Source organism: Rhopalosiphum padi, chromosome 3, assembly GCF_020882245.1.
Source record: "Rhopalosiphum padi isolate XX-2018 chromosome 3, ASM2088224v1, whole genome shotgun sequence".
NCBI classification, from domain to species: Eukaryota; Metazoa; Arthropoda; class Insecta; order Hemiptera; family Aphididae; genus Rhopalosiphum; species Rhopalosiphum padi.
Genome location: NC_083599.1, coordinates 45,864,320 through 45,889,621, shown reverse-complemented (window position 1 = coordinate 45,889,621; position 25,302 = coordinate 45,864,320). Strand labels below are relative to the sequence as shown.

The following is a 25,302-nucleotide window of genomic DNA, read 5'->3' as shown; positions in this document are numbered from 1 at the left end:
GATGGAATCGGTCGGAATTATTATAAGTAATAATAATAATAATAATAATATATGTTCTGCCGGCGGCCGGCGAGCGAGTGCACACTCCGCCCCTGCGGCGTAATTGCGGGAAACAAACGGCGTCGGCGACGGGCGAAAAGCATAATATTATGTAACCCGTCGCGTTTGGACCACCCCCGAATTAGGTGTATATGTTATTTATTTTGTTTGTTTGTTGGTTTTTTTTTTTTTTAACGCCGCATCGACGATACGTGAGAAAAAAGGATATCGCGCGACCATACGCGTTTTAAGTTTCAACCGCGGTACGATCGTAAAATAATAATACCACACGATACCTATAATAATGTGGGTGAAAAAAGAAATAAACAAAACATTTAAAACGAAATTCATTTTCACTCTGTTGCAGTATATATACGTGTCTTTATAGTAAAATACACGATTGAACAATAATATATATTTTTAAGATGTGTATAGAAAATAACGTTTTGTCTATAAAACGTTTGTCCACGTATAACTGCAGCTACCTACCTATAATTTACGTACCTATAATAGCACAAACATCGTCGGGAATATTCGATATGGCTATAGAAAAAAACCTGACTTGATCGCGGGGAAGCACGAGGGGAAAACAATCCGACTATAATATAAACTATAGGAATGCACTGTGCGTATACTGTTGCAAGAAACCATATAGGTACATAAACGTTTATAACCAATGCATTGTAGGTATGTTTTAAGTTTTAACCGTTTCTGACAAAGCGCTTCTGTTCTATCGATATACCACCTATAGGCTATAGTTTACCTCATACCTATCTATTGTGGTTATATATTTTTAAAATGTCAACAAATGTTAACGTCAAATTTCAGTGGGGGGTGAGGCGGGGCATGTGATGTATTTTTGCCAGTTATATACGCTACTGCTGCGGTACATTAATATTATAATCTTGACGTTTATATAGACTCCTCCTTGTAATATCGTATACCTAACTATATTATATTGTTATGTATCTACTAACTTCACCTGTATTATGCATTTATATTCTTTTACAGTTGATTAATGTGCGGTACACCTAAAATATACAATAATATTGAATATTCCAGCGGGTGTCGCAAACGTTTCGAAATAGAAACGGAATGATAAAACAAAACAAAAAAAAAATACTCGTGCGAATAAACGTGTACACGGGTGCAGTATATATTATAAAGTCTGCATTTACAGCGTACCTATATAGCCTGTCTGCAACAGTGATGTCTATAATGAAAACAACAAAACTATAGAACCATAGATTTGGGGGAAGATAGACTATGTAATATTAAAGTCTTATTTACTAATACGAGTTTTGGTCAAAAATTTATTAATTATATGGGTCCTGTCATTTTTAACGCCTTGCCAATTGATGTGAAAAAAAATATTTTTAATGATCAAATTAACATAAAAAAATGTATAAACAACATTTTATCTAGTGAACTAAGGAAATGTCTATTATAAGAAAATTGTATATTTTAGTATCTCTTAATTATTTTAATTATTTTACAATGTAGGTTATTATTTGTTAAATTAAGTAATTAATTAAATCATATATATATGTACTGTTACTCCCTACACCACCACAAGCCTAGCTTAAAGGTGTAGGTAATTTTTATTATTTTCTTTAAATACTTTGTTTGTATTGTGTTTTCAAATAATAAAAAAAAAAAAAAAAAACAAAAAAAAATAATAAAAAATAATATGGAAATGTCACGGTGTAAGTCTGTAAGTGTGTATATAAGGCATGAATAATGGTATATTATAATATATAAGTATATTATATAGTCGTTGTAATATACTATATACATACAGATATATATTATACATATAGACCTATATGTGCAAAAACACGTCGGATGTCGATACGTATATAAATATATATATAAATACTATATAGGTATACAAATTATGTATATTATACACTTTGTATATCTATAACGACATCAATACTAGTGCTGTATATAGTATAGGTACAATATACAATGCAGTGTTCGCGTGTCATAGTTTACAGGATGGATTCTTTTGATAGCAAACACTCGCCTCATCGTGAAAAGGCAAAAAATAATATATGATAGTTTTGGAAAATTATTCTTTTTTCCTAATTTGGAATCTTTTGTTTGAAAATTCTATTTTTTACTATATTTTTACGAGTCCCGGAATGTGAGACCAATACATTTTGCGGAATACCCTTATGTATAAAAATAATATTTTTACCAAAGCTAAAACGTTTTGAGATATGTCAAAATAATCACCCTGCAGCATACATACTTTTTTTATCCATTACTTCCTGTCTGAATACTAAAGCTTATTGTTATATATATTTTAAACGTACTCGATAAAAAATTAGTAACAAGTCCATAATAAATATTTACATAAACTTGCAGATATCCAAAAGTAATATAAATTATCTGATAACTATAATAACTATATGGTTCTTTAATATAGAATGTAATAAAATAATATTATGTATATTATTATAGTAATATATAGTAATGATTTTTTAAAGTCATATTTCAAAAATCTCTGCCATACCTATATTATGTAATTAGCATATTTATTTATTCATACGTTTTACATTCAATCATAATTCGTGCGTAAATCATCATTTTAACTAAATGGGTCAGCGCAAAATTTTATGTAAAAATTTTATAAACAAGCATAGTTGAGCAAGTTCATTTTTTTACCAACTCAAAACTATATGATGATTTAGGGTATTATTAGTAGTACTACCTATAGTCTACTAGTATTCCGTAGAAGTTGTACGTCATTAATCAAAAAAACAATTCACACCGAACCAAACACAAAATGTGTTTTGATAAGAAAACAAATTCGATTGAAAATTAAACACAAAATAAATTAAAATAAATTTTGTATCCAGTGATTTTACATAAATTAAGTTAGTCTTTAAATTAACGGAAATCCAAAATGAATTAGTTAAGTTAAAAATTGAAAATAAAATAAACTCTTTAACTCGTATCAATGTTGATTCTAAAAAATAAAATTTACTTATATACATATAATGTCCAGCCTTGTTAAAATAAGGTACTTTATACACACGTATATTATAATTTATTGTCGTAAGTACGAGCCGTGTTCACCTACATAATAAAATTTAAAAAAATCGAAAAATACTCTAAAATAGATATACTAGGTGTTCAAAAAAATGTTCTAGTCATGGTATTATCTCGTACGTGTCTATATATTCTACACACTGCACGGTTTCAATAAATCGATAATTTATAAAATGTAACAGTTCGCAGTGCCTGCAACAGCATCCGCCGCAGTATATACCTATCCGCTGAATTATAAACGGTTCGTAAAACGCGTAATCAGTCTATAATAATATATTATTGTACAAATATTTTACCGTATAGGTACACGGGGGCGTGTACGTGTATTTGTAAACGGGTGGAATAAACCTTCGGGATTTACGATACTACCGCTTTGCAATCGTTGCCACTGGCCGTATGCCAAAATATTTGGAACGAAGGTTTTCTCACTCCTCGGGCGGCTAACGATATGGCGGTCAACTATATAATATTACAACGAGATTTATATACGTTTCACGGTAGCGCGAAACGGTTTGTGTGTGAAGAGGTCAGTGTTTCAGTGTAATATTGTAAATCGACATTTTATATTATAGAACAATTGTGCTGTATATCAGACTCTTACACACCATACAGCAAAATTACTTTAGATGGATGTTTTAATCGAAAGAAAAAATTGTGTAACAGCTAGCCCTTAAAAATAAATCGAAGTAGGCACTATATGTCTTATTAATTATATTTTATTAACTAATTACACATTGATCACTGATATAGTTGTAAATGTATAAAAGTGAAAACCAATATAGCGATGGATAATAGTATACCTATTTTCATAACAATATGATTACAAGTGACTACAGCAATAGTAAATTAACTGTAAAAATAATTATTTTAGATACACAACGAAAGAATAAAACAAATCCTATAGGTTAGGTTATTGTAAGGTGATATTAAGTAAATCCTGAAAAAAGTAAATAAAAAAAATCCGCCCGCAGTTAAAATAATTTCAAAATTAGTCGCGAGAAAAAACATAGATACACTGTTTACCGTAACCAACTATAGGGCTATGTGCATGTTATTTTAAACGTGAACTTGGTAGCTCCTCCTACCCAACGATCAAACAATCACTTATTGATTTATTTGCAGTGTAAGTAAATGGTAATCGTATATTCTCTTTATTCCCTTATTTTATATATTTCTCCACTTCGAAAAAATAAAGAAAAATACAAAATAATAAATACTACGTTATTATAAGGTGTATTAAAAACACATTTCGGCGCTTTAATTTTATATTTCGGCAGACCAAGGAAGGCGTTTTGCGAAAAATTAGTACTTATCCTGCACCCTGAAAATGAAGCGTTTCCATAACATTATTATCGTGCGAAGCGATTGTTTTGGGGCAAGGCTGTACGATAATATGTATACATTTCTGTTATGATACATATAAGTAGGTATTAATAATTATATTAACGTGGGTTGTGCCCCAATGATGTGCACGCGGAGTTCCGGATTTCCCTTTCGCTTCCGTTTTCCCATGCCCGAGTATAGTCAGATATCGTATGATGTATTATATACATTTCATATTATATATATATACATATACCTACACGTACCTAAACAGCTCCAAACGCGCATTGGTATATAATATATATATATATATATATATACATAATATGTATGTATTATAATATTATACGTGTGTATTTCAAACTAAAACCAGTTTTACTTATCACACCAGTCTGGTAGTTTGACATGACCTTGCGGGCACCTCTGTGTCGGGAAACTATAAAATAATGCGGTTTGCTCGAAACGGCAGTGGCGACGGCACCGTTCTTCGTTCGTAGTATAGGACCCACTCGCTATGCAGACCGCCGCCAAGGCCGGTCAGACTAGTAAAATGCGTACACCGTACAAGTAAAAAATATATTAAATATAATAATAATATATATATATATACACAAATACGACAACAACAACACACGATACGCGTTTGTCCGCTAAAAAACTCGCGCCAGTCGAATTAAAATGTTGGTCATCGCTTCCTGAATGGCTAATGAAGCGCACACAAACGCACGCTAACCACTGGTGTGCGAGCTCACAATAATAATTAATATTAATATTTATTATATATTATATTATCAATATAACGACAGGCGACGTGTTTCGAATAGTAGTCGTCTTCGCGATGTGTGTCAAATTGGCATTCTTCAATCGTAATATCTACGTCGTACTTGGCCAGACCCGATGATATTGATATTATTTTTATTATTACATTCGATGGTGGCTTACTGGTAATGTTATGAAATAATACAGAGCAGAAACAAAGTTTTTTTTTTCTAAAACACTTAATTTTAATTAAACTTGCGGATTTAAAAACGTGATAGTAGTTTGATCGAGATATCATTTTCCGTCATGCGTACTATTTACTGCGTCTCCGACCGCAGGCCATCTATGAACTCGTTCACTCGAACCAAAACCTTTTTGGGTTTTACGAACAACAGTTCCTGTAACACACAATCGTCATCACTGATATACGACCGCAAAACCATTCGTGTATTATTGTGACTATGCGGTTTAGTCAGTGGCAGCACAGTCAGGCTATTAATCGCTTGGATGATAGGTCTGCACAATAGTTTATTACCTACTGATGTTCCTGTATAGGATTTATCTGAGAGATTGTGTATAGGTGTGACTTGTGACTTACCCTTTCATCGCCAACTCCCTCCATGTAATTTTCACGTATAATTTTTTACTCGCATATTTAGTCTGATGGGTACAAACTTAACCAAATCGATATAATTAATGTGTTCTATAGACTGTTTTAAAAGCTTTAGCGGTTGGTTCGGGGTGGTTTAAAATGTTACACCCTAAATCTACTTTAGCAGGGTGTCGTGAAAATATGATTAAATGTAATTTAGGTGTAAAAATGTTGAAACTCCGCAATCCGCTCTATAGGTGGTATTACCATATCGCTATCGTAATCATTATAATCCTCATAACTAGAGCGCGGATTTTTATGCACTTAAAACTATCGAAATATGCCATATAATATGCAGTAAAAATCATGAAAATATGCAAACAACATGCAGTCAAAATTATGAAAATATGTAAGAATTTTTTATTTATTTAAATTTTACAATAAAACTTATAATAATTAATTATTTAATACTTAGTAAAAAAAAATTTAGGGAATTTTCTGAACTTAATTTATTTTTAAAATGAATAATCATATGCATTTCAAGTTTTTTTTTTGTGAAGCTGTGTCGTTTATCGGTTTACGTATTTTTAAATAATGAGAACGAACGTTTGACGTCAACTGAAGTTATTGGGGCATATTTGAAGCAACTTAGTATTGTCGGGTCTTGATAAAGATCTTCGAGCTGAATGTTTTCGAAATTTACTTTTAATTTTTCTACTTGACAAAATATTATTTTATACATTTTTTTAAATTTTCGCTTCAATATGCAATAAATTTTGAATTTTGCCAAAATATGCAAAAATATGCAATAACATTTAAATATGCAGAAATATGCAAACCATTAGCTTAAAATTATAATGATTCGTGAAGATAACTGACAAAAATCCAAAAATATTAAAAGGAAAAAAATATGCAATTGCATAGAAATCCGCGCTCTACTCATAACGGTGTTCAGCAATATCTATATATATATATATATTCGCGCACTTACCCTGGCCAATCTAGACGGAGGTTCCACAGGATTTTTCACGTAGTCTATGAATTCCACCATGTCTTCGAAGTTTACAATGCAACCGTTTTCGGTATCCGTGAATCTGCAACAATAACAGTATATAATATACATTAAACGCCAAAGTTTATGATGGACACGAATATAACATAATAATTATATGCGCATATCGCAAGTAGATTTTCTATTGATCAGAATTTGATCTGGTAATGCGTTCCGCATAGGTACCTAACTATAGATTCGATTTCAATTACAAGTAACGAAAACAAAAAAATCTATTACAATATATTATAATTCATCACCCGAACCCTATCGGTCTACATTCTACACTATTAGAATAATGATATACAGTAATAGTAAGCGTGACGAATTTGAAATATTGATTATTACAGTAAACAACAACAAATTAAATATTATAGACATAATACGACTGATTGTGAAACAGCAAAAATATAATTAATTTGTACGATATTAGTGTTGTACGCATCGTCAAACATATTTGTAAATAACGTTTTAATTATGGGAAAAAATTAGTTTTTATATTTATGAGTAAAAATTGAACGCCGTCAACTGTCATTTCTCGCATTAATTGAACAATCTGTCGTCTGATAATTTATTCATAAAATTTTTTTTACTAACGATTATAAACATTACGGCGACAAGGCGAATATTAATTTGAAAAAAATTAACGAAAATAATATGATAAATATGGTAATGCGAATGAGAAAAAAAGCTGGAATCGACTTGATTAAATATATTATGTCATATTGGCTATAAATATATCTTTATTGTTTATACCCAAAAATGACATTTTAAAATTATTGTCAATAAGCTTAAAACTTATTTGACGATAATATTGATGGAGCGTGTTGTCAATTTTGAATTTAATAGGTTTGACAACGATTCATATACGATTGGAAATAACAAATTAAACAATATTTTAGCAATCAGTGTTATCTGCTCTTATTACTTTATCACAATATACTTGGGCAGACGACAAAATATGAGTTTATAGATTTATATTTTTAGATGAAAATGGTCGAATTTTTAAGTGCGTATTAAATACTTCAATGCTTACTTATTAACGAGAATACTAGTTATTTCCTCGTTCAACGGGACTTTATTGCTTTTCATCGCCTTGATTATTTCAGTGCATACAATGTATCCTACTTTATCGGATCTCGATTTTCTGGATCTGAAATTATTCTTTAAACCGTCAAAGTGTATAAAACCGCCTTTTCTCATTGCGTCTTGCACTGAGCTTCTAAGCACATCATCGGTAAAAGGTTCATACGGATCTGGTCGTTTATGCTTTAGTGCAAGTACTACTGCAATATGAGGATTCAGTTCTCCTTCAAAGGACAATACTTCTCTGAATTCATCTCTGTCCACCAGTTCTCGATCTTGAAAATATTTCGTTCGAAATTCGTCCAAACTCTGGAATCGATTGTTTATCTGTTCACGCGTTTTGCTTCTGGCTATTTCCAAATTACTGTGTGAGAACTGAAAGAATTATTTTTATATTAAAGTTCACTTGACTTTTTTTCAAATTTACCTCATTTGGATTATCGATCATGAACTGCAATGTCTTATCGTCGATATCTGTAATATTAAACTTGAATTCGTCAATAGAAATGTTAATTCCTACCGCTAATTGATGAAAAATGAATAAATCTGCCTGATTTTGGTCTTTACTGAACCCACGTTTTGAACGAAACATTCCGCCACGCATTCCTTGGAAAAATCATAACAGTATAAATTAATAATTGAACAATGTATACACAGTAAAAAGTAAGAGTAATAAATTATTATTTTCAACAGTATAATTGTTTATAATATGTATATATTATCTAACTTATTATAATAGTCGAAATAATAAAAGAGGGAAGTATAGGTATAGTACAACCGTTCCACGGAAGTCGCTTTAAGTACAGTTTTAATTGTTGCGTGTACTTATTTATTATGAGTGTATCACTTTAATATATAAGTAAGTTATTTGAATCCAATGATTCTCACAATATTGTACAAGAAAAATGACTCTTAGCAAAATAAGTATATACTATAATATATTATTATGTTGTTTTGTTATATATTTCCTCATGGTAAATATTTTTGGATTACAATAAAATAACTAAAATAATTATTCTTCGTTTAAGTATATAATTGCATTCAAATTTTAACTTAAAATGTCTACACAAAATATCGTGTTTATAATTTTTTTTAGGTTTTTTTGTTTCAGTTACCAACTAAAAAAAGTAAAAAAATATAATTTAAAATAATAATAATAATTTTAAAGTTTAAACTGTTTATGAGGACCATATTGTATTCAATTTTCAAGCTTTATGGCCTAACAACATTTTTTATGTGAAAAAAAATTAAATTTTTTAGCATCTATAAATAGCTCAGAGTCAAAATTTCAACTTCAAACGCTTATAAAATATATGTATAGAATTAAACTCATTTTTTTATTTAAATTATTATTAATACTAAATTGATGAACTTTTTATTGAATTTTAAAATCTTCTAGCTAAAAAAATATTAAACATTTTATACATTTTTAACTATAAAAAAAAATTAAAAATATGATTTAACGATATTGACAATATTTGTAAAAAATCCTAACTTATCGGCTTATAAAAAAAAATAATGTATAATAATGTACAAGATATTATATCATATTTTATATTGTGTATTATATATGATAATTTTTAATTAATATATGAGGAAAGCTTTTATTTTAACATTTATACTTTTGACCAAACAAAAGCATTTAAAAAAAAAAAACTAAAATCAAATCAAAAAATCGAATTTTATAAATTACTCAAAGAGAGTCAAATTAAAAATTATTTTGAAAATTATAGAATGTATAGAAAATGTATTGTTTGGTGAACATTGTGTAAAATACTTCAAAGCTAAAACTTACCTGAATTTGTTTCTCTATATTCGTAAATAGCGAATTCTGTATCATCCAAATAGTACTTCAACATGAAATTTCTTCCTCGATTAATTGGATCATCGGTTATCATTTTAATGAGAAACCCAAATATCATTCCTGTACCTCCATGTTTAAGCAAACGCTTTCTTAGTACTTCATCATGGCTTTTCAAAATTATTTCTACTCGTTTTTGATTTAACATTTCTTCTTCAATTTCCTTCATTGTTTTAGGAGCTTCTATTGGATTGAAGGTTTCTAAAATGTAATTTATCATAGTTAGGCATAAATGTTAACATCTGTTCTAAATAAATACATTAACTATAAGTCTATAAGTATACGCAAAAGTTATAAAAATTATGTCATTTTTACTATATTTATTGAAAAAGCGTAAATGTTTTCTCAACATTTTTAAATTATATTTACTTAAATGCGTTTTATACACGCAGTTACGATATTATTGTACCTAATGCAATATTTTAAAGTCAAAATGACTTTTTACAATTCTCTATGTATAAATGTATAATATATATTATAGAAGCAGCACAATAATGGTAACGAGGATACCTATTAATACGTAGCCATTATATACATTTCCGTTATCATTAAAATGTTGAAAGTATTGTTTTGAGGGGGAAAGTAGGTAAACGCTATGTTGTACAGTCGGTGCCAAACGTAAAAATTCAAATAAGAATTTAATAGTATTGTTTTTTTAGCTATGCGACGGTGAAAACAAATTATATTAATTTAATCGAATTTAATCGATAGTCGGTAGAATTTTATTATTATTTTCTCGATTTTATTCTGTTAAGTACACTCACCTAATTGATATACAGTTTGATAAAAGTTTTTGGTAAATTTATCACATGAAAACAATACGATAGAACGACCAAACACGTTTAGAACTTTTCCGATGAACAAATCTTTACAATGATAATACGTTGTTTTATACTCATTTCTAAGCTGAGAGTCCATAGTATAGTAAAACGTAGTTTTGTTTGACGACATAACGTTCAGTATGTCTTGTTTGACATTGTGGCCAGGTTGTGGACACCACGGGCCTTCCTGGAAATAAAACAAACACGTCTAAACAATAGTATTTAATACCATATTATTGTGTATCACACGGCAATGTGTCTCGAAACACATATGCTAACCGCTATAAAATAATCAAACTATTAAAATTCGATAAAAGTAAAAACTTGTAAAATATTTCTCCGTTTTGTCTTTTATGGTTCGGTTGGTTCTGGGCCCGATCGAATCGACTGATAAAATTTTTTATATACCTACCCATATATATCTAATACGTATATAATATATTCAAATACAATTACATATATAGAGTTTAATATGCTTACTGTAGGTAATAGTTGTCTTCTCACAATCAATTTGTGATGTATTTCTGATGCTTTGGTTTTATCAGCGATTTCTTCAACCAACTCCATCGTGTCGTCGACGAGGTAATACAGCACTTCATAGAAATGCAGTTCGCCTTCACTTTGGTAACGATTGTCCCAATAGCCCCTAAATCGCAAGATCCGACCGTCGTAGCCATTAGGAACTTGGTTATGACTAAAATTCGGTTTATTTTTTAACGTTATATCCAGAGCGGCCTGTAAAAAAATCACGTGACATTAGAACGCTATCGACCAATATAGTCGCGATCTGTATATTATATTATTATCGTCATATTATTCGGAACACTGCACTATAACCACACATATTATAACAATGTAATATAAAGATCGCATTGCAAAATAATACAGTACTTCACTTTTTTCCTGTACTCAAAATATGGGTCTTCGGGAAACGGTTCGTTGGCCCTCGCGGGAACTCCCATCGTGCTCAGGAAGTCTCTAGTAAATGCATCGACACCTGTGATTTTTAACTCTTTCCCGTAAAATGTGACCGTAGTGCCGACGACTAAATCGGGTAGCCTGTAATAGGGCCCAGTTTCTTGATCACAACCGGGTAACGGTATTTTTTGTTTTTTTATGAAACAACCTATGGCCGATTTAATTAATATAATAAACACAAACGTAATTTTCAAACTTAATACATATTTATTTGAAACTTGTTATACGTGTTTTATAATAAGAAAGGTTATTACCCTTCAACATTTCATTTCGATCGCTATGGGTTCTATCATAATTATTCAATGTTTTTAATTATTTAAATGTTCTCTATATATAGTTTGTGTAATATTACAATGTTGTTCAATGATCAGTGATCACTATTTTTCCCCCCCTAAGTTAATTGTGTTTGATAAAATTTGAATTAATTTTTTATTTAAAACCCGTTATTTATTTTCAACTAAGTATAAGTACGATAATTATTTGTATAAGAACCTTGAGGATAGCCGCTGTTTGGTTTCGTCGGATCGTTTACTTGAATCGTTTCGTCCACTAAAAAATAAATGATTTTCAGCCGTTTTAGTATGTAATCTATACCTCCAGAGCTTCCACGTCCCGACTTTTTGTAATATGCGTAATAAGTGAGAACCTATAATATACAACATAATAATGTATTTGTTCAACCCGTATTATACGTTATTTCGTTTATAAATATAAATTTATTTTCGAATCGTGTAGAATTGATTGTATTGATGTACCTATTCTAGTTCAGTACACAAACCGTATAGTCGTGTCGTTTAAACCGGACCGAAACCAATAAGTAAAACGATACCCAAAATTCCCACATGAACGGACGTTTACTTTGTTTGTAATGAAATCGAATTTCGCATAACAGCAAAAAAAAAAAAAGAAAAGAAAACTACTAAGACGAACCGTTCGCACACCGAAGTATTGATCGGAGTACATTTCTCGTGCACTGCCCTCGCTAACCTTGTATACTTATATAGAGCTACCTGCAAAATTTCTGCGAGGCAGCCGATAATAATCGAAATTCGAGAGCATTCAGAAATAATTCCATACACATTTATTTATACACAGTTAAACCTATCTGGTCCATCAATCTGCTGCCCGCGATCGAAATCATTTTGTAACGCGTATAAATAAACCATATAACAACGAAATATTAAATTACAACGTGATATACTATCTATATGTACATAGCTAGTTGACAGGTTTGACCTAACTCGTGTATTATTTTTACCTCTCGTGATGCGTACCAATATTACGTTACGCTGTTTTTGGCCAGCGAATATATTATTATGATGTTATTTATATATACCTATTCAATACACAGCGTGTGTTTGTTCGGTGTTTAACACATACTATAGCTGTTGTTATTTATTATTTTACATCCGTTTGTTAATTGGTTTATAGTTTATACTTATAAAATATACACATTTTTTTTACCTGTTTATCGTCAAACGCCAACCAATTACGCTTTTTGATGACGTTGCGGCCTTTGGCTAACATCACCATGGCTACGTCGTCATCACAGAACATTGTTTCATTTTTTTTTTCTATCGACTTGATGAATCTCACTTTGTCGATGCATTCTAAATCACCACCTATTGGATATTTATCTTTGATTTCCTGTAAAAATTTAAAGGCCGTGTATAACTTTTGTAAATATGTAAACCGTCAAATACGAGACGAATGTTATTTGAAATCGCGAGCATTGGTATTCGTTATAATATTATTAATATGTTCAACTAGACTTTTTGCTTATCTTATTTTCCTATAAATTCATTTATAGGAAAAATAAAACTAATAAATGGCAACAGTAATTTTATTTTTGCATAGGTATGTAGGTACCACGACTCATAAGTCTATAGACTTACGCAATGATTGATTGGAAATATAATAAGTATGTAATTTTAAAATAATCTGTGAGCAATTACCAAATGTACTAAAAAAATTTAACGAATTCGTAAGATTTGTCCGTATCATATTATATTACACATTATATTTTTTATAACCTATCTAAATAGAAGGTACAATCCGTGTGACAGGAAGGTGAGAACTACTGTAACTTTTTAATGCGATAATAATGTCACGCATATAAATATAAATAACACAGCGCTCTACACCTGAAACTGTAAAAAATCACGATCAATGTATGTAAAATACGAGTAACCACGCTATATATGTATAAAAAAAAAAATAGAATCTCTATTCGCGTGTTGGACACGTTTACTCGTTTCTGTGCAACGCCATCGAGTGCCGTACTGCCGTCATAATATTATTGAGCATGTAATTATTATAAAATATGTAATATAAACTATACCTATAATACGCAATAATAGTGTAGTTATGACATTGGTAAAACTTCGAATGAGAAAAATGCAAATGGAATGTTTTTATTGTCGAAACGTTTAATAATTGTATTATGGACTCAACTTCTGAAATATTCCCCCTTTCCTCGAATTTCTGTTTAAAATATATAGGTATAAATATTTCAGATATGTTGCACGCGTTTATCCCCCTGTTATAGTGTGTACAAGAACATATTCGCAAACTGTCCGAGAGAAAATTATTATGGAAATGTCTATAGTTCTGGTTGAAGTAGAAATTATAATACTGTTACCACTGAACTATAGATATTAACCAAATCTAACGAATATAAATTATATCATGACTAAATAAAATAAAATTAGAGAAAAAAATGTAAAAACAAAAACGTATCAAAATTTAAATACACAAAATGTTTGTCGCTTAAGTTATACCAATAATTTAAGAAATTACATTAATTTTTGTATTATTTTAAACAACCTATTAAATAATATATTAATACAGTATTTATCAAATTAATAAAATATTTCTATACCTAGTATCTACTTTTAGAATACTTTTCATACAAACAGTCCTAGCTTATAAAATTTAAAAACTGAAAAGGATAAAATCTTTTTCAAATTTGGAGGACTCAATTCGTAATTCATATGCAAAGCGTAGGTATATACTATATAGTATATAGTATATAGCACTATACGTTCCCCTCACTTACAAATTTCGTTTAAGGTCACGAAAATCGAATGCATTTTTGTTTCTATACATTATACCTACACATTTTCTAATGGTTACAGAAATAAAATAAAAATATAAAAATTGGTATAGATTATTATAGCCAAATTATTGTGGATTGCTATGGGATTTTTTTTTTATATAAAATAAAAAATTATTTAATTTACATTATTTGTTACTTAAATGTTCAACGAAAGGCATTGTCGATATGCTTGTACCTTACAGATTTAAAAGCTACTCAACTGACTTTGACAAAAACTTAGAGATATCAGGAAAATTTGGATAATAATTTGAACCCTATTTTAAAATATACCAAGTGCTATATCCAATCTGTCACGTATGCCCATTCCAATAAAATTAGTTCACAAAGCAAGGTACAGTATAGGTACACCGATGCCGACTTGCCCTATCAATTTGAATACACCAAAACTGAGATACGCCGATATAATGCCATATGAAATGTATTGATTATAATAATTATTGTTATACAGTCTTCGGACCGGAAGCGGAAACGCAAAAACGATGACAAAGACTTTGTGCACAGACGAATTCGCGTTTCGTTATAACGCAATAAATATGATATTATATATTTATATTATATATATATAAATACGCGTGTACGTGGCGCATTACACTGTTATGGTCTGTGACCTTCGGTCGTTACTCTTTGCGGCCCGCAGAGTTTTTCGTAGGATATATTATTATTATTATATTATATAGCGAACCGAAATAATGACTACAGCAAACAACGGAGCCGTGAAAATTCGCGTTATGTACCGTCGCGCATATACTATTGTAGATAGAGTTATACATTATAATATACAGCTGTGGATAGTCTATATTTATATACGACACGGACACACAGTCGGTATATACCCGAATAATATATGCGAGAGAGCGGATCAAACATATTATATATATATATTATTATATGTATATAGGCGCAGGAAAATATTTCGGGGAATATTTTTCTTTTCATCACATTTTTTTTTTTACACAATTTTTTCTCGCGAGTTCGGAAAATTGATTTGTTCGATGTTTAATCTGGTATACGCGTGTATATTATACCCGCGTATAATACGATATTGCATACTATTATATATACCTATATTTTGTAAATATACGTGTTGCAGCCGACCAACGATGTATTATATTATAAGTATATTATGTCGGCACGGGATGATGGACGGTTTTCGACGTGGGAAACATATAATAATAATAATACACTCGTGTTTATATATATATATATATACAATATACATATACGCGTTGTCTCACCCGATCTGAATGACACAGCCGAGACAATAATGATAGTAATGTGTCAAATCATAATTCGATTGTAAAAAAAGTGTCAAACATTCTTGAAAAAATGTATACGTATGTATCGTATTTGGACACTGTTAAGAATTGAAGAACAGATTCGAAGTCCTTCAGAAAAATAAGAAAAAAATAATAAAAACTTTTCACTGTTAGCACTGTTATCCGGGCAATATCGTGGTAGATATAATAAGGGTTTTTTTTTAATTTATTCTCCGCGACTTCATTAAATTACACTAGCATAATACATTATATTTATTTTCATTGTATAAAGATTAATATATTATGAATAACCACGACTATACTCGAAGATGTCAATGAAATAATGCGACACCTTTGGTACCTGTTGTACGACGTCGTCCGGGTGAAACATTCATCAGTATTTATTTTTTCTATACAATTAGAATTGTCAGCGTTTGAAGTCTTTATATCAAACAGATCTTATTTTTTAACGGAGGAAAAATCGTATTTTTTCATTCCAACCCAAAGACAGGTGTCAACATTGTATGGCAGTGGTACCCAGATTTTTTTTTTTTGACACCCAGTGCCTTGTTTGAACTAACGTTTTCCCACGGGGTGCCCTTCCCAAGTCTAAGCATGACTAATCACATAAAGGTAGCCGACGTCGCCTTTTGATTTTCCAATTTATTTTAGACCACAACAATATTTCTTGGCGTCCCTGTTAAAATCACAGATAATATAAAAATGGATAGGCTGAAGAGACAGGCTGCTTTTATACTATAGCACACTCACTCTAACAAGGGATTTTATCTTTAATTATATTTTATAAACAACTGATAAGATAAAATTATCAAAACGTTCATTCTAGTGTGATAAATTCTGCAGGAGGCCGCGATCCGTTCTTACACTATCTATATATTGTAAAATATATACATCGCTATTCTTCTTAGCTCAGACTTTGGGAATCACTGCTGTACGCGGTCGCTAAAAACACTTAAGGAAATCAGTGGTGAGGTATACTGTTTTTTAACACCATATTATAAATCGCATTTGTATAGATACGATTCGTTAAGGAACTACTTCTGTAGCGTTCTGAGAAAATCCGCGTAGACAATAAAACGTGTATAGATAGTATGAATAAGAACTCACCAAATACGACTGATAGATACCCGGTATTTTTGGCAACAGTGACCTATCGCATTGGTCCATTTTCGCACCGGAACCGAATAACAATAACGATAAATATATTTCCGAGATGACGATAATATGCCGCTGGAATATTGACCGCACGTATCCCAGGAAACAATTTGGTTGTTTCTAATGTCCACTACGCTAGTATAGTATTATTATAATACTATAATATGTAACTAATTATACCTAAAATATTATATATATGTGCGCAAATGACTGGAATGTGATTTCAATCATTGCTGTTGTGTATATTATCATACTTATCTATGGGCGATGGGCCGTGACCGACGATAGTAGCGAAACAATATCGGTTTTTCATCGTATAAGCGTATACCACACGAAGATAATAATAATTATCTGCGTAACACTATAAAACGGCATTATACTGTATTAAAATGTGCGTAGGATGCTATAAAGATTTTAGAATTTAGACCATACTGTATATAATATTAAATTATCATGTGAATGTCACAAACGTTATTTTTATTTTTACAACACGTACCTACATTCAGCAGCTAGGTAGGTTGATACCCATTGTAGGTAGATAATATATAATAATATACATTATGACATCGTACGCATCCAAACTATTTTAAAATTGCTTTTAAATTCTTGAACAATCGGGTCTAAATAAAAAGAAACAAAAATATAATGCTATAAATAACGAAAAGTTTAAAGTTTATCGAACCGTACACAATTTTTTTACCATTAAAAATGATCTCACTACATATTATATATAGGCAAATGACGACGATGAGCCATAAGACTCGTTTGATATCCAAAATAATAATATACCTATGTATGATATAACAGTAATATAATATATGCATGTTAAATACATAAAATGATTACATTTTTATGGTATTCATCTCATCGATAATGATCATTGATTAAGACAATATTATTATTTTCAGAAGCAAATGCTAGCTTATATATATATGTATGTTGTATAATATTTTGTACATTTTTACAGCTATTTTCAACTGTTAATTGTGCCTATAAGATGGGCGTAGGTTCCAAAATAATAAAATTTAAAACTAAAAATGTGAAGAAACACATTTCATTAATATTATTAAATATTGTTTAACATTGTTAATGTTTATCACGTTTTTCTATGTGTATATATGAATCATGAAAGTGAAAAATAATGAAAAATATTTCATTTTTGCTGTAGTTAGGTATACCATATATACCTACATATTATATATATACCGTTACCGTATAGTACATGTAATATTGCAATAATTTATGTTTATTAAATTACCTCTGCTGCATCTATGTTTATTAGCAGTATAAAATTTCACATAACGTACTATATAGGTACAATCGTGTGGTAGGTACTAATATTAATTTTGAAAGTCTACAATAATAAATAAGCTGTGGTATATACCTACAATTATAAGTGTATCAAAAACATAGGTTAAATAATAATTGTACGTATAATTGTAGGTATATATTGTACAATATATTTTATTTCATTAAATATTTAAATTCTATTAAATATCAGCGAAATATACATTGTACTCTCGCAAACACTACACTATTTACCTGTAATAATATATTTTTAATATGTGTATATTTGCAGGGGATTTGTCTTGTCCACTTTCAATATATATACTTATAATCAGATAAATATGAAATATAATATAAATATGTTAAATATTTTTGTTTATTTTGTAATAATATTTTAATTCAACTAATATTAATTAAAACGGATGCTGCCAGCGATGTAAGTACGACAATATTTATGTACAAATAAAACCATATAGAGTCTAGTTCACAACTATTTACAATTAAAATAGGTAAATATACTAAATATGTGTATAAGTACTATATATATACACTGACTACATACATTATTGTTGGAATTCAAATGTTACAATACCAATCTGCCACTAGTAGTAATCAGTATAGTGTAATGTACATAATAAAATAATAGGTGCGCGTGCACTGATGAAAATTGTCAAAAATCATCATCCTATATGGTTATGTCTTATGTATATATAATATAATATATAGTATTTTAATATTTCTATGTATTCGATTAATGATATTTATATTATTTCTTCGGATTTTAATCTGAGAAAAATTACAAATTAATCTTAACGTTATCTCTGTTAACATCATTGTCATATCAGTTTTCTCAATACTATTGTCACTTGTGGACACATTAGAAGTACTGTTGAAAGTTAATAAAACCTAATCTTTATTGATAAACTGAGACGTTGGCTTGATGGGAATGTTTTCCAAATATTAGAAAATTATAGTATATTTGACTGTCAGGATGTCGGCGATTTGAAATTTGATATAGTGAATATGGACCATAGGCCATAGATTCCAAGGCAGTGGCGTAATAAGGGATTTCCTGGGGGGGGGCGGATTACATTTTTTTAGTAAAAAAATAAGCTTTTTAGTTTTTATCATTAACAACAAAGGTATCGCGAGGATTGTTAATTTTATTAATGAATCACGGTAGGAATAATGTTTTAGATAAGATTATTGAAACAAATTAATAGTTATAATTTTCAAAAAGTAAAAACACATCCTAAAATATTTTTTTTTGCTTACATCCCTAGCTGCAATATACCTATATATTATGCTTTACGTTGTTTTGAATATAATCGTTTCGCTGTGACTACACATATTATTATTTTATGTTATACATATATTTGTATATTTATATACATATTATGTGCGTGTATATTATGCACTAATTTCGGAAGCACTCGCACTGTATACTTATGGCGGCATTAGATATATAACGTATTATAGTGCAAGACCGTGTACACAAAGGATAATGACCTATACGAAATATTTTAATTGTCCACAATTTCGGTGCAAACGCCTATTATACAAACGCTCACGCGTAACGTACACCGAGATTATTTAAAACATCGAAACGCGCGCAAATTAAAAGCAGCCATCCGCGGTTCAGTTTAATGATCTCCGAAAACAAAACACTGCGGCTGCCGCCTTACCGCGGCCCGTTATAAACATCAAAATGCGCGAGTAGGTAAAAAATATAATTATTATATCATAGTCGTACTATATAGTAGAGTGATGTAGATCGTCGTATATGATAACAACATATTTTATACATAATATAATAATATATTATTATGATACGTACACACGTGTATAATATATTATATATTATTAAGATGTACACGTTATACACGTGATGTTACCAAGCTTCTGCAGAGAGGTCGGATAGTGAATCTGATTAAAGCGACAGACTCGACAGAGTACAATAGTATTATAATTATATTAAATAATATGATGCACTATGTAAAATATATATAACTATTATAATGTATTATATTATTAAAATTATTAAATGCACATACATTCGCCGACAGGTCACTGAATTTTTTCGTTTTTTTTTTTTTTTTGTAGACACGATAAGTTAAAATCATATTTAAATCAATTAATTTTTTTTTACATATGTATTATATATCACGACGAATAAATGATTTTGAACATGTAAAAATCACCAAATAAATATTCCTAGTGACCGGTAGATAGCAATTTAGTTGACACAACGTACATTCAATTTCCTAAACCACTACAGCTATAGTGTGTATAGTAAGAAAGACGTTTGAGATATGATGTATTTTTGAAAAATTATTTAGTTATTTATAATATGCTATCGTTCAAAAAACTTTTAAGCGATCGAGGTGATAATTTATAAACTAACTTAACTTTGTCAAATTAATATTTTTCTCTGTGCATTATAAGTATAGTATAATTTTAAACTTGCAAAGTTAAATATATTTTTTGTTAACTATTAACTTATAGCCTAATGTTATTAACGACTAACGTTGACTTAACTAACTCAAGTTGATTGTTTTTATTAACTTTTCCACATCTGTTATGATATAATATGTTAAACGCGTCGAGCAATCGAGCTGCTGTAGAGGAAACCGGATAGTATAGATTCGATTTAGGCGACAGAGCACAACAATAATTATTATAATTATATTTAAATAGACACTCTATAAATTATAAGCATACATATTATATTATACAGGTAGTAGGTAGTATAGGAACACACACAGTCCTACAGGCCACTAAGTTTTCTCGAGGGGCTTATTTTTTTTATGTAGAACTGGGGTCCAGCTAAACTGCGACAACGCCGATGATGGTTTACTCTACGACGTAGAGTCTATGTTAAATACATTTCAGACTACAGCGCATATAATAATAAATAATTATAATTGTACCTGACAAAAGAACAACGTTCTAAGAAAAATATTTTTTTTTAATTCACAAATGTTTTAGATGTTTTTTATAGTTTTGCAGATTTGTTGTCAAAACCTTTGCCTTTTTTCTGTTCCATATAGATTCTCGTTAATATTATAGCGTTTTTGTCTAGATATTCGTAATTGTAAATTGTAATGCATACACGATATCGATTATTCACACGTATGGTGTTCTGAGATTTTCGATAAACATAAATACCTAAAGCGTATATCTTTTTTAGGATATCTACGAGTAGTATTAATTTGTATATTTTATATTAGCATTAATAATATTTATTTAACTTTATTTTTTTTTTAAATAAAATCGTTTTATTCGATTTTATTTAACAGTATGCATACAAAATTTAAACAATAATTTTTAAAATAAGCTAACATATAATAATATTATATATTTATTTAACGTTTTTAAATTACAAACAATTTATATGAAGCATATACTAATCTGTAAAAAAAATAACTCGTTACAATCGCCTAAACTAAGTTGGATATAATGCTATAATCTTAAAAAAATATGTTGGTACAATATAACTGTATTCGCGAGAATTGAACACTGCAGGTGTTATTTTTTGAATTATCTGGTATATTTTTTGCTAAAATTTCGATAAGAAGAACTGCGTGAAGAATTAGTATAAGCGATGTTTTAACTCAATTTTGATCATTATTGCTAGGTAAATTTATACACATTGTATCTATGTCCAGTTTTTTATCGTATATTTGTAAATCAAAAATATCCAACTGCTATAAGTGGCCTATTATCTATTATACCATTACAGTTATAATACCTCACTTGAGATACAATAAGTATACCGGCATTTTTTCCGACGAGTGTTGAATTTTCTTTTTGCAGAAGATATAGTTATAGAATGTATCCAAAACAACGATTAGTGGCTGCAATACAATACCTTGCTAAAAGTATATCCTCGATGTTGCTAGTTAGTATCTATATTTATTACAAGTCAATATATTATTATGATACCACCTTGGTAAATATACAGAAATATTATTTTACTAAACATATACTTGAAACATTCCACTAGGTAGTATACGTATTTATATTATCATTTTCCGAATACCTATAAAACTAAATTTTTAAAGTATATAGATTAATTTTTAGGTATTTATTAGTATAATTTAATATGTTAACATTTTTTTTTATTTAGGCTGGAGCAAGGGCTAAACATTTTGAAAATATAATGCAAGATTCTATATAATTTGCTTTTATAGCAATTAAAAAATATAAAAAACCATGGTGTGGGGGCTCTGCTTCGGTTTGCTTCGTTCGCCAACCCTTCGTCAATTCATGGGCTTTACTATTTCCACCCAAAGAACCCCCCCCCCCCCGCCCTTTGCATCTCAACATTTAATATCTGTACTTAATTTAAGTAAATATATAATAACGATAATATAGTTATTTCATTGTAATTAAAGAAATATCGTTGAGAATAGTTTCTATATACATTATATATTTTAAAAACTAATTAAATTAATTTTAATCTATAATTTATTTATACAAAAAAAATTATAACAATTAAGATTTTTTTTTTAAAAATAGTTCAACTTGTACTAACATTTTTATAATAGAAAAATAAATTAAATATATTATTTTATAATAATATTATAATTATATATATATATATATAAAGAAAATAGTCTATCAGACCACCTCTACTCAAAATTGTTTATCGTAAATACAACGATATTGTATAATATATTAATATATATAAATACATATCATTGAATTTAAATTTAATGCATCCTTTACACTTTTACAGTGAGTATATAGTGACCCACTCAATGGTTATTATTACATATTTACATATGACAGCAAATAAACAGCCGAACGATAATTCTTAGGTTTTTTTTTTGTCACATTCAATGTATAAAATATTGATCTTATTATAAGTATTTATTTTATTCTTTTTTATTCTTTTTATTTTTTATTCATATTAAAGATAGTAATAGAATTTTATTCAAACATAATTTTTTAGCAGTCTAGAGCCTAGATTATTATGATGGTATTTTCCTGACTATTTCAGCCTATAGACTCATAAATTCGTCTATATTATCTTAAAGTATCCTATATTTGCAGTTTTGTTAATAAAATCAATTAACTGAAAATTCTAAAGCGTGGTTTCGTTATACCTACGTATAAAGTGTTAAACCTACACATATCATAAGCGATCAGTATTCACCGTGTGTTGTTTACAGATGACGTCGCGTTTACCGTTTACTGCAGTCGGTTTGATTATTATAACAGTGTGATATAACGTTTTAAATCGGCGCGAAAATAAAAACCTTACAATAAGCGGTGTATTTATGCAGATGATTATGATATAGTATAATAATAATATTAACGTGATATGCGTGGGTCGTTCGTAGATTGCAACAGTGAACGTTCGATTTTTACAGTTTAGAATGGTGCACGTCGGCGGTGGACATAATATTATTATACATACTGCGTATACTTACATAAAACAACGAATGGCGAAAAGTAAAACTAAGCGTCTGCCGTGTTTTGACATTGACTCTGTGTCGGCGCTCCGGTTTATCCTCGGCGGGAGAAAGATAGTGTGTGTGTGTGTGTGAGAGATAGAGAGAAAGAGCGAATGAGAAAGAGAAAGAGAAACAGAAATGGAAAAACTAAAGAAATAACCTACCTAAAACTACAGGCATATGGTATAGTGTACATATATATCGGTACCTATAATATATATATATATACGCGGATAAATGAATACAAAACCGGTCGAACTGATTTAGTCTCCAGAGAGGAGAGTGTATATAATAGTTATAATGATAATATCGTATGTTGTGTGTACACGCTATATATGCACAATATATATAATAGAATATAACATAATAATAAATAAATATATAGAATATACAGTGTGGTTCAAGCAGTCTTCAACCAATTTCAAAAATTCATATTTATTGTAAAAATGAAAGTGATACAGGGCTGGGGTGAGATTAAAAATATTGTTAAAATAATAAAATTGTAATTTAGATTGTTACAACTTACAATAAATTATAATGTTTACTAGCAGAATCATGCTATAGTGGCCCCGATTTTTGGCTTTAGTCACCTTGAGGTATGAGGGTCTCGGTTATATCTTACATAATTAGGTATACATTCAGAGCCGTCCGCTCTGATGAACGAACCTCCAAATTTGTGTATGCGACTTACGGTCGCTGCGAGCCATGTCGAATTCATAATCGGTCTAAGACTCTCGAACCGCCCTGTACACAGTATATATAAAAGTACAATTTTATTATTATATATCGGCGAGATGTACTATAGCGGATCGTTGTCGTGGTACACGTCTAATACGGTTGTGTCGGCGGCGGGTGGGTGGGTGAGGGGCCGGTCGTCGACGGAGCGGTCATCGCCGGTGGGCGGGGATAGGCGAGCGGGGCGAGGTGGTGGTAAATACGGTCAAAGGGAGGGTATAATATATTATATTATACCTGTTGCTCGCGTGCATGTGCGTGTGCACGTGTGCGCGTGTGTACGAATATCGTGTTCTGTCGAACGGGTTCACCACCGCGATATCCCGCGCATGCGTGCCACCGGTTACATCAGACTGGTTTCCCCGCCGCGTTATGATGATTATTATTATGGTATTTTTCGTTTTCCTCTCTACCGTATATACAGTACTATTATTATTATTATTCTGTTTCTTCTCTACCACCACCACCACTATCATCGCCGAACCGCAGAACCATGATCTTGGCAGTGGCCCGGACACGGTCTTCTACGTGCCCGCGATCAGGCGGTGTTCAGTACCGCCACTCCACCGCCCTACCGACACCGTCACAACGGTCACATCTACAGCCAACGCGCCGACAACCCCCCCACCCGCGTGTACCGTTGCCACGCCCACACCGGTGCCGTGCGGCTGCCGTCCGGGAGTGAGGGCCCTCCGAGC

The 25,302-nt window shown here is 30.3% G+C and overlaps 1 protein-coding gene across 1 annotated transcript; it reads right to left on the bottom strand.

Moving 5' to 3' along the window:
- Positions 1–5,081: 5,081 nt before the first annotated feature.
- On the bottom strand, positions 5,082–17,132 carry LOC132925129 (EF-hand domain-containing family member C2-like). The gene is made up of 11 exons (XM_060989550.1): positions 17,073–17,132; positions 13,035–13,217; positions 12,063–12,216; positions 11,489–11,718; positions 11,073–11,327; positions 10,536–10,779; positions 9,706–9,972; positions 8,338–8,516; positions 7,861–8,285; positions 6,765–6,867; positions 5,082–5,579 (listed from the first exon to the last, which is right to left on the bottom strand). Exons 1-11 carry the CDS (start codon positions 17,130–17,132, stop codon positions 5,499–5,501), a joined length of 2,181 nt encoding a protein of 726 aa, XP_060845533.1. The 3' UTR covers positions 5,082–5,498.
- Between the last annotated feature and the right edge of the window lie 8,170 nt (positions 17,133–25,302).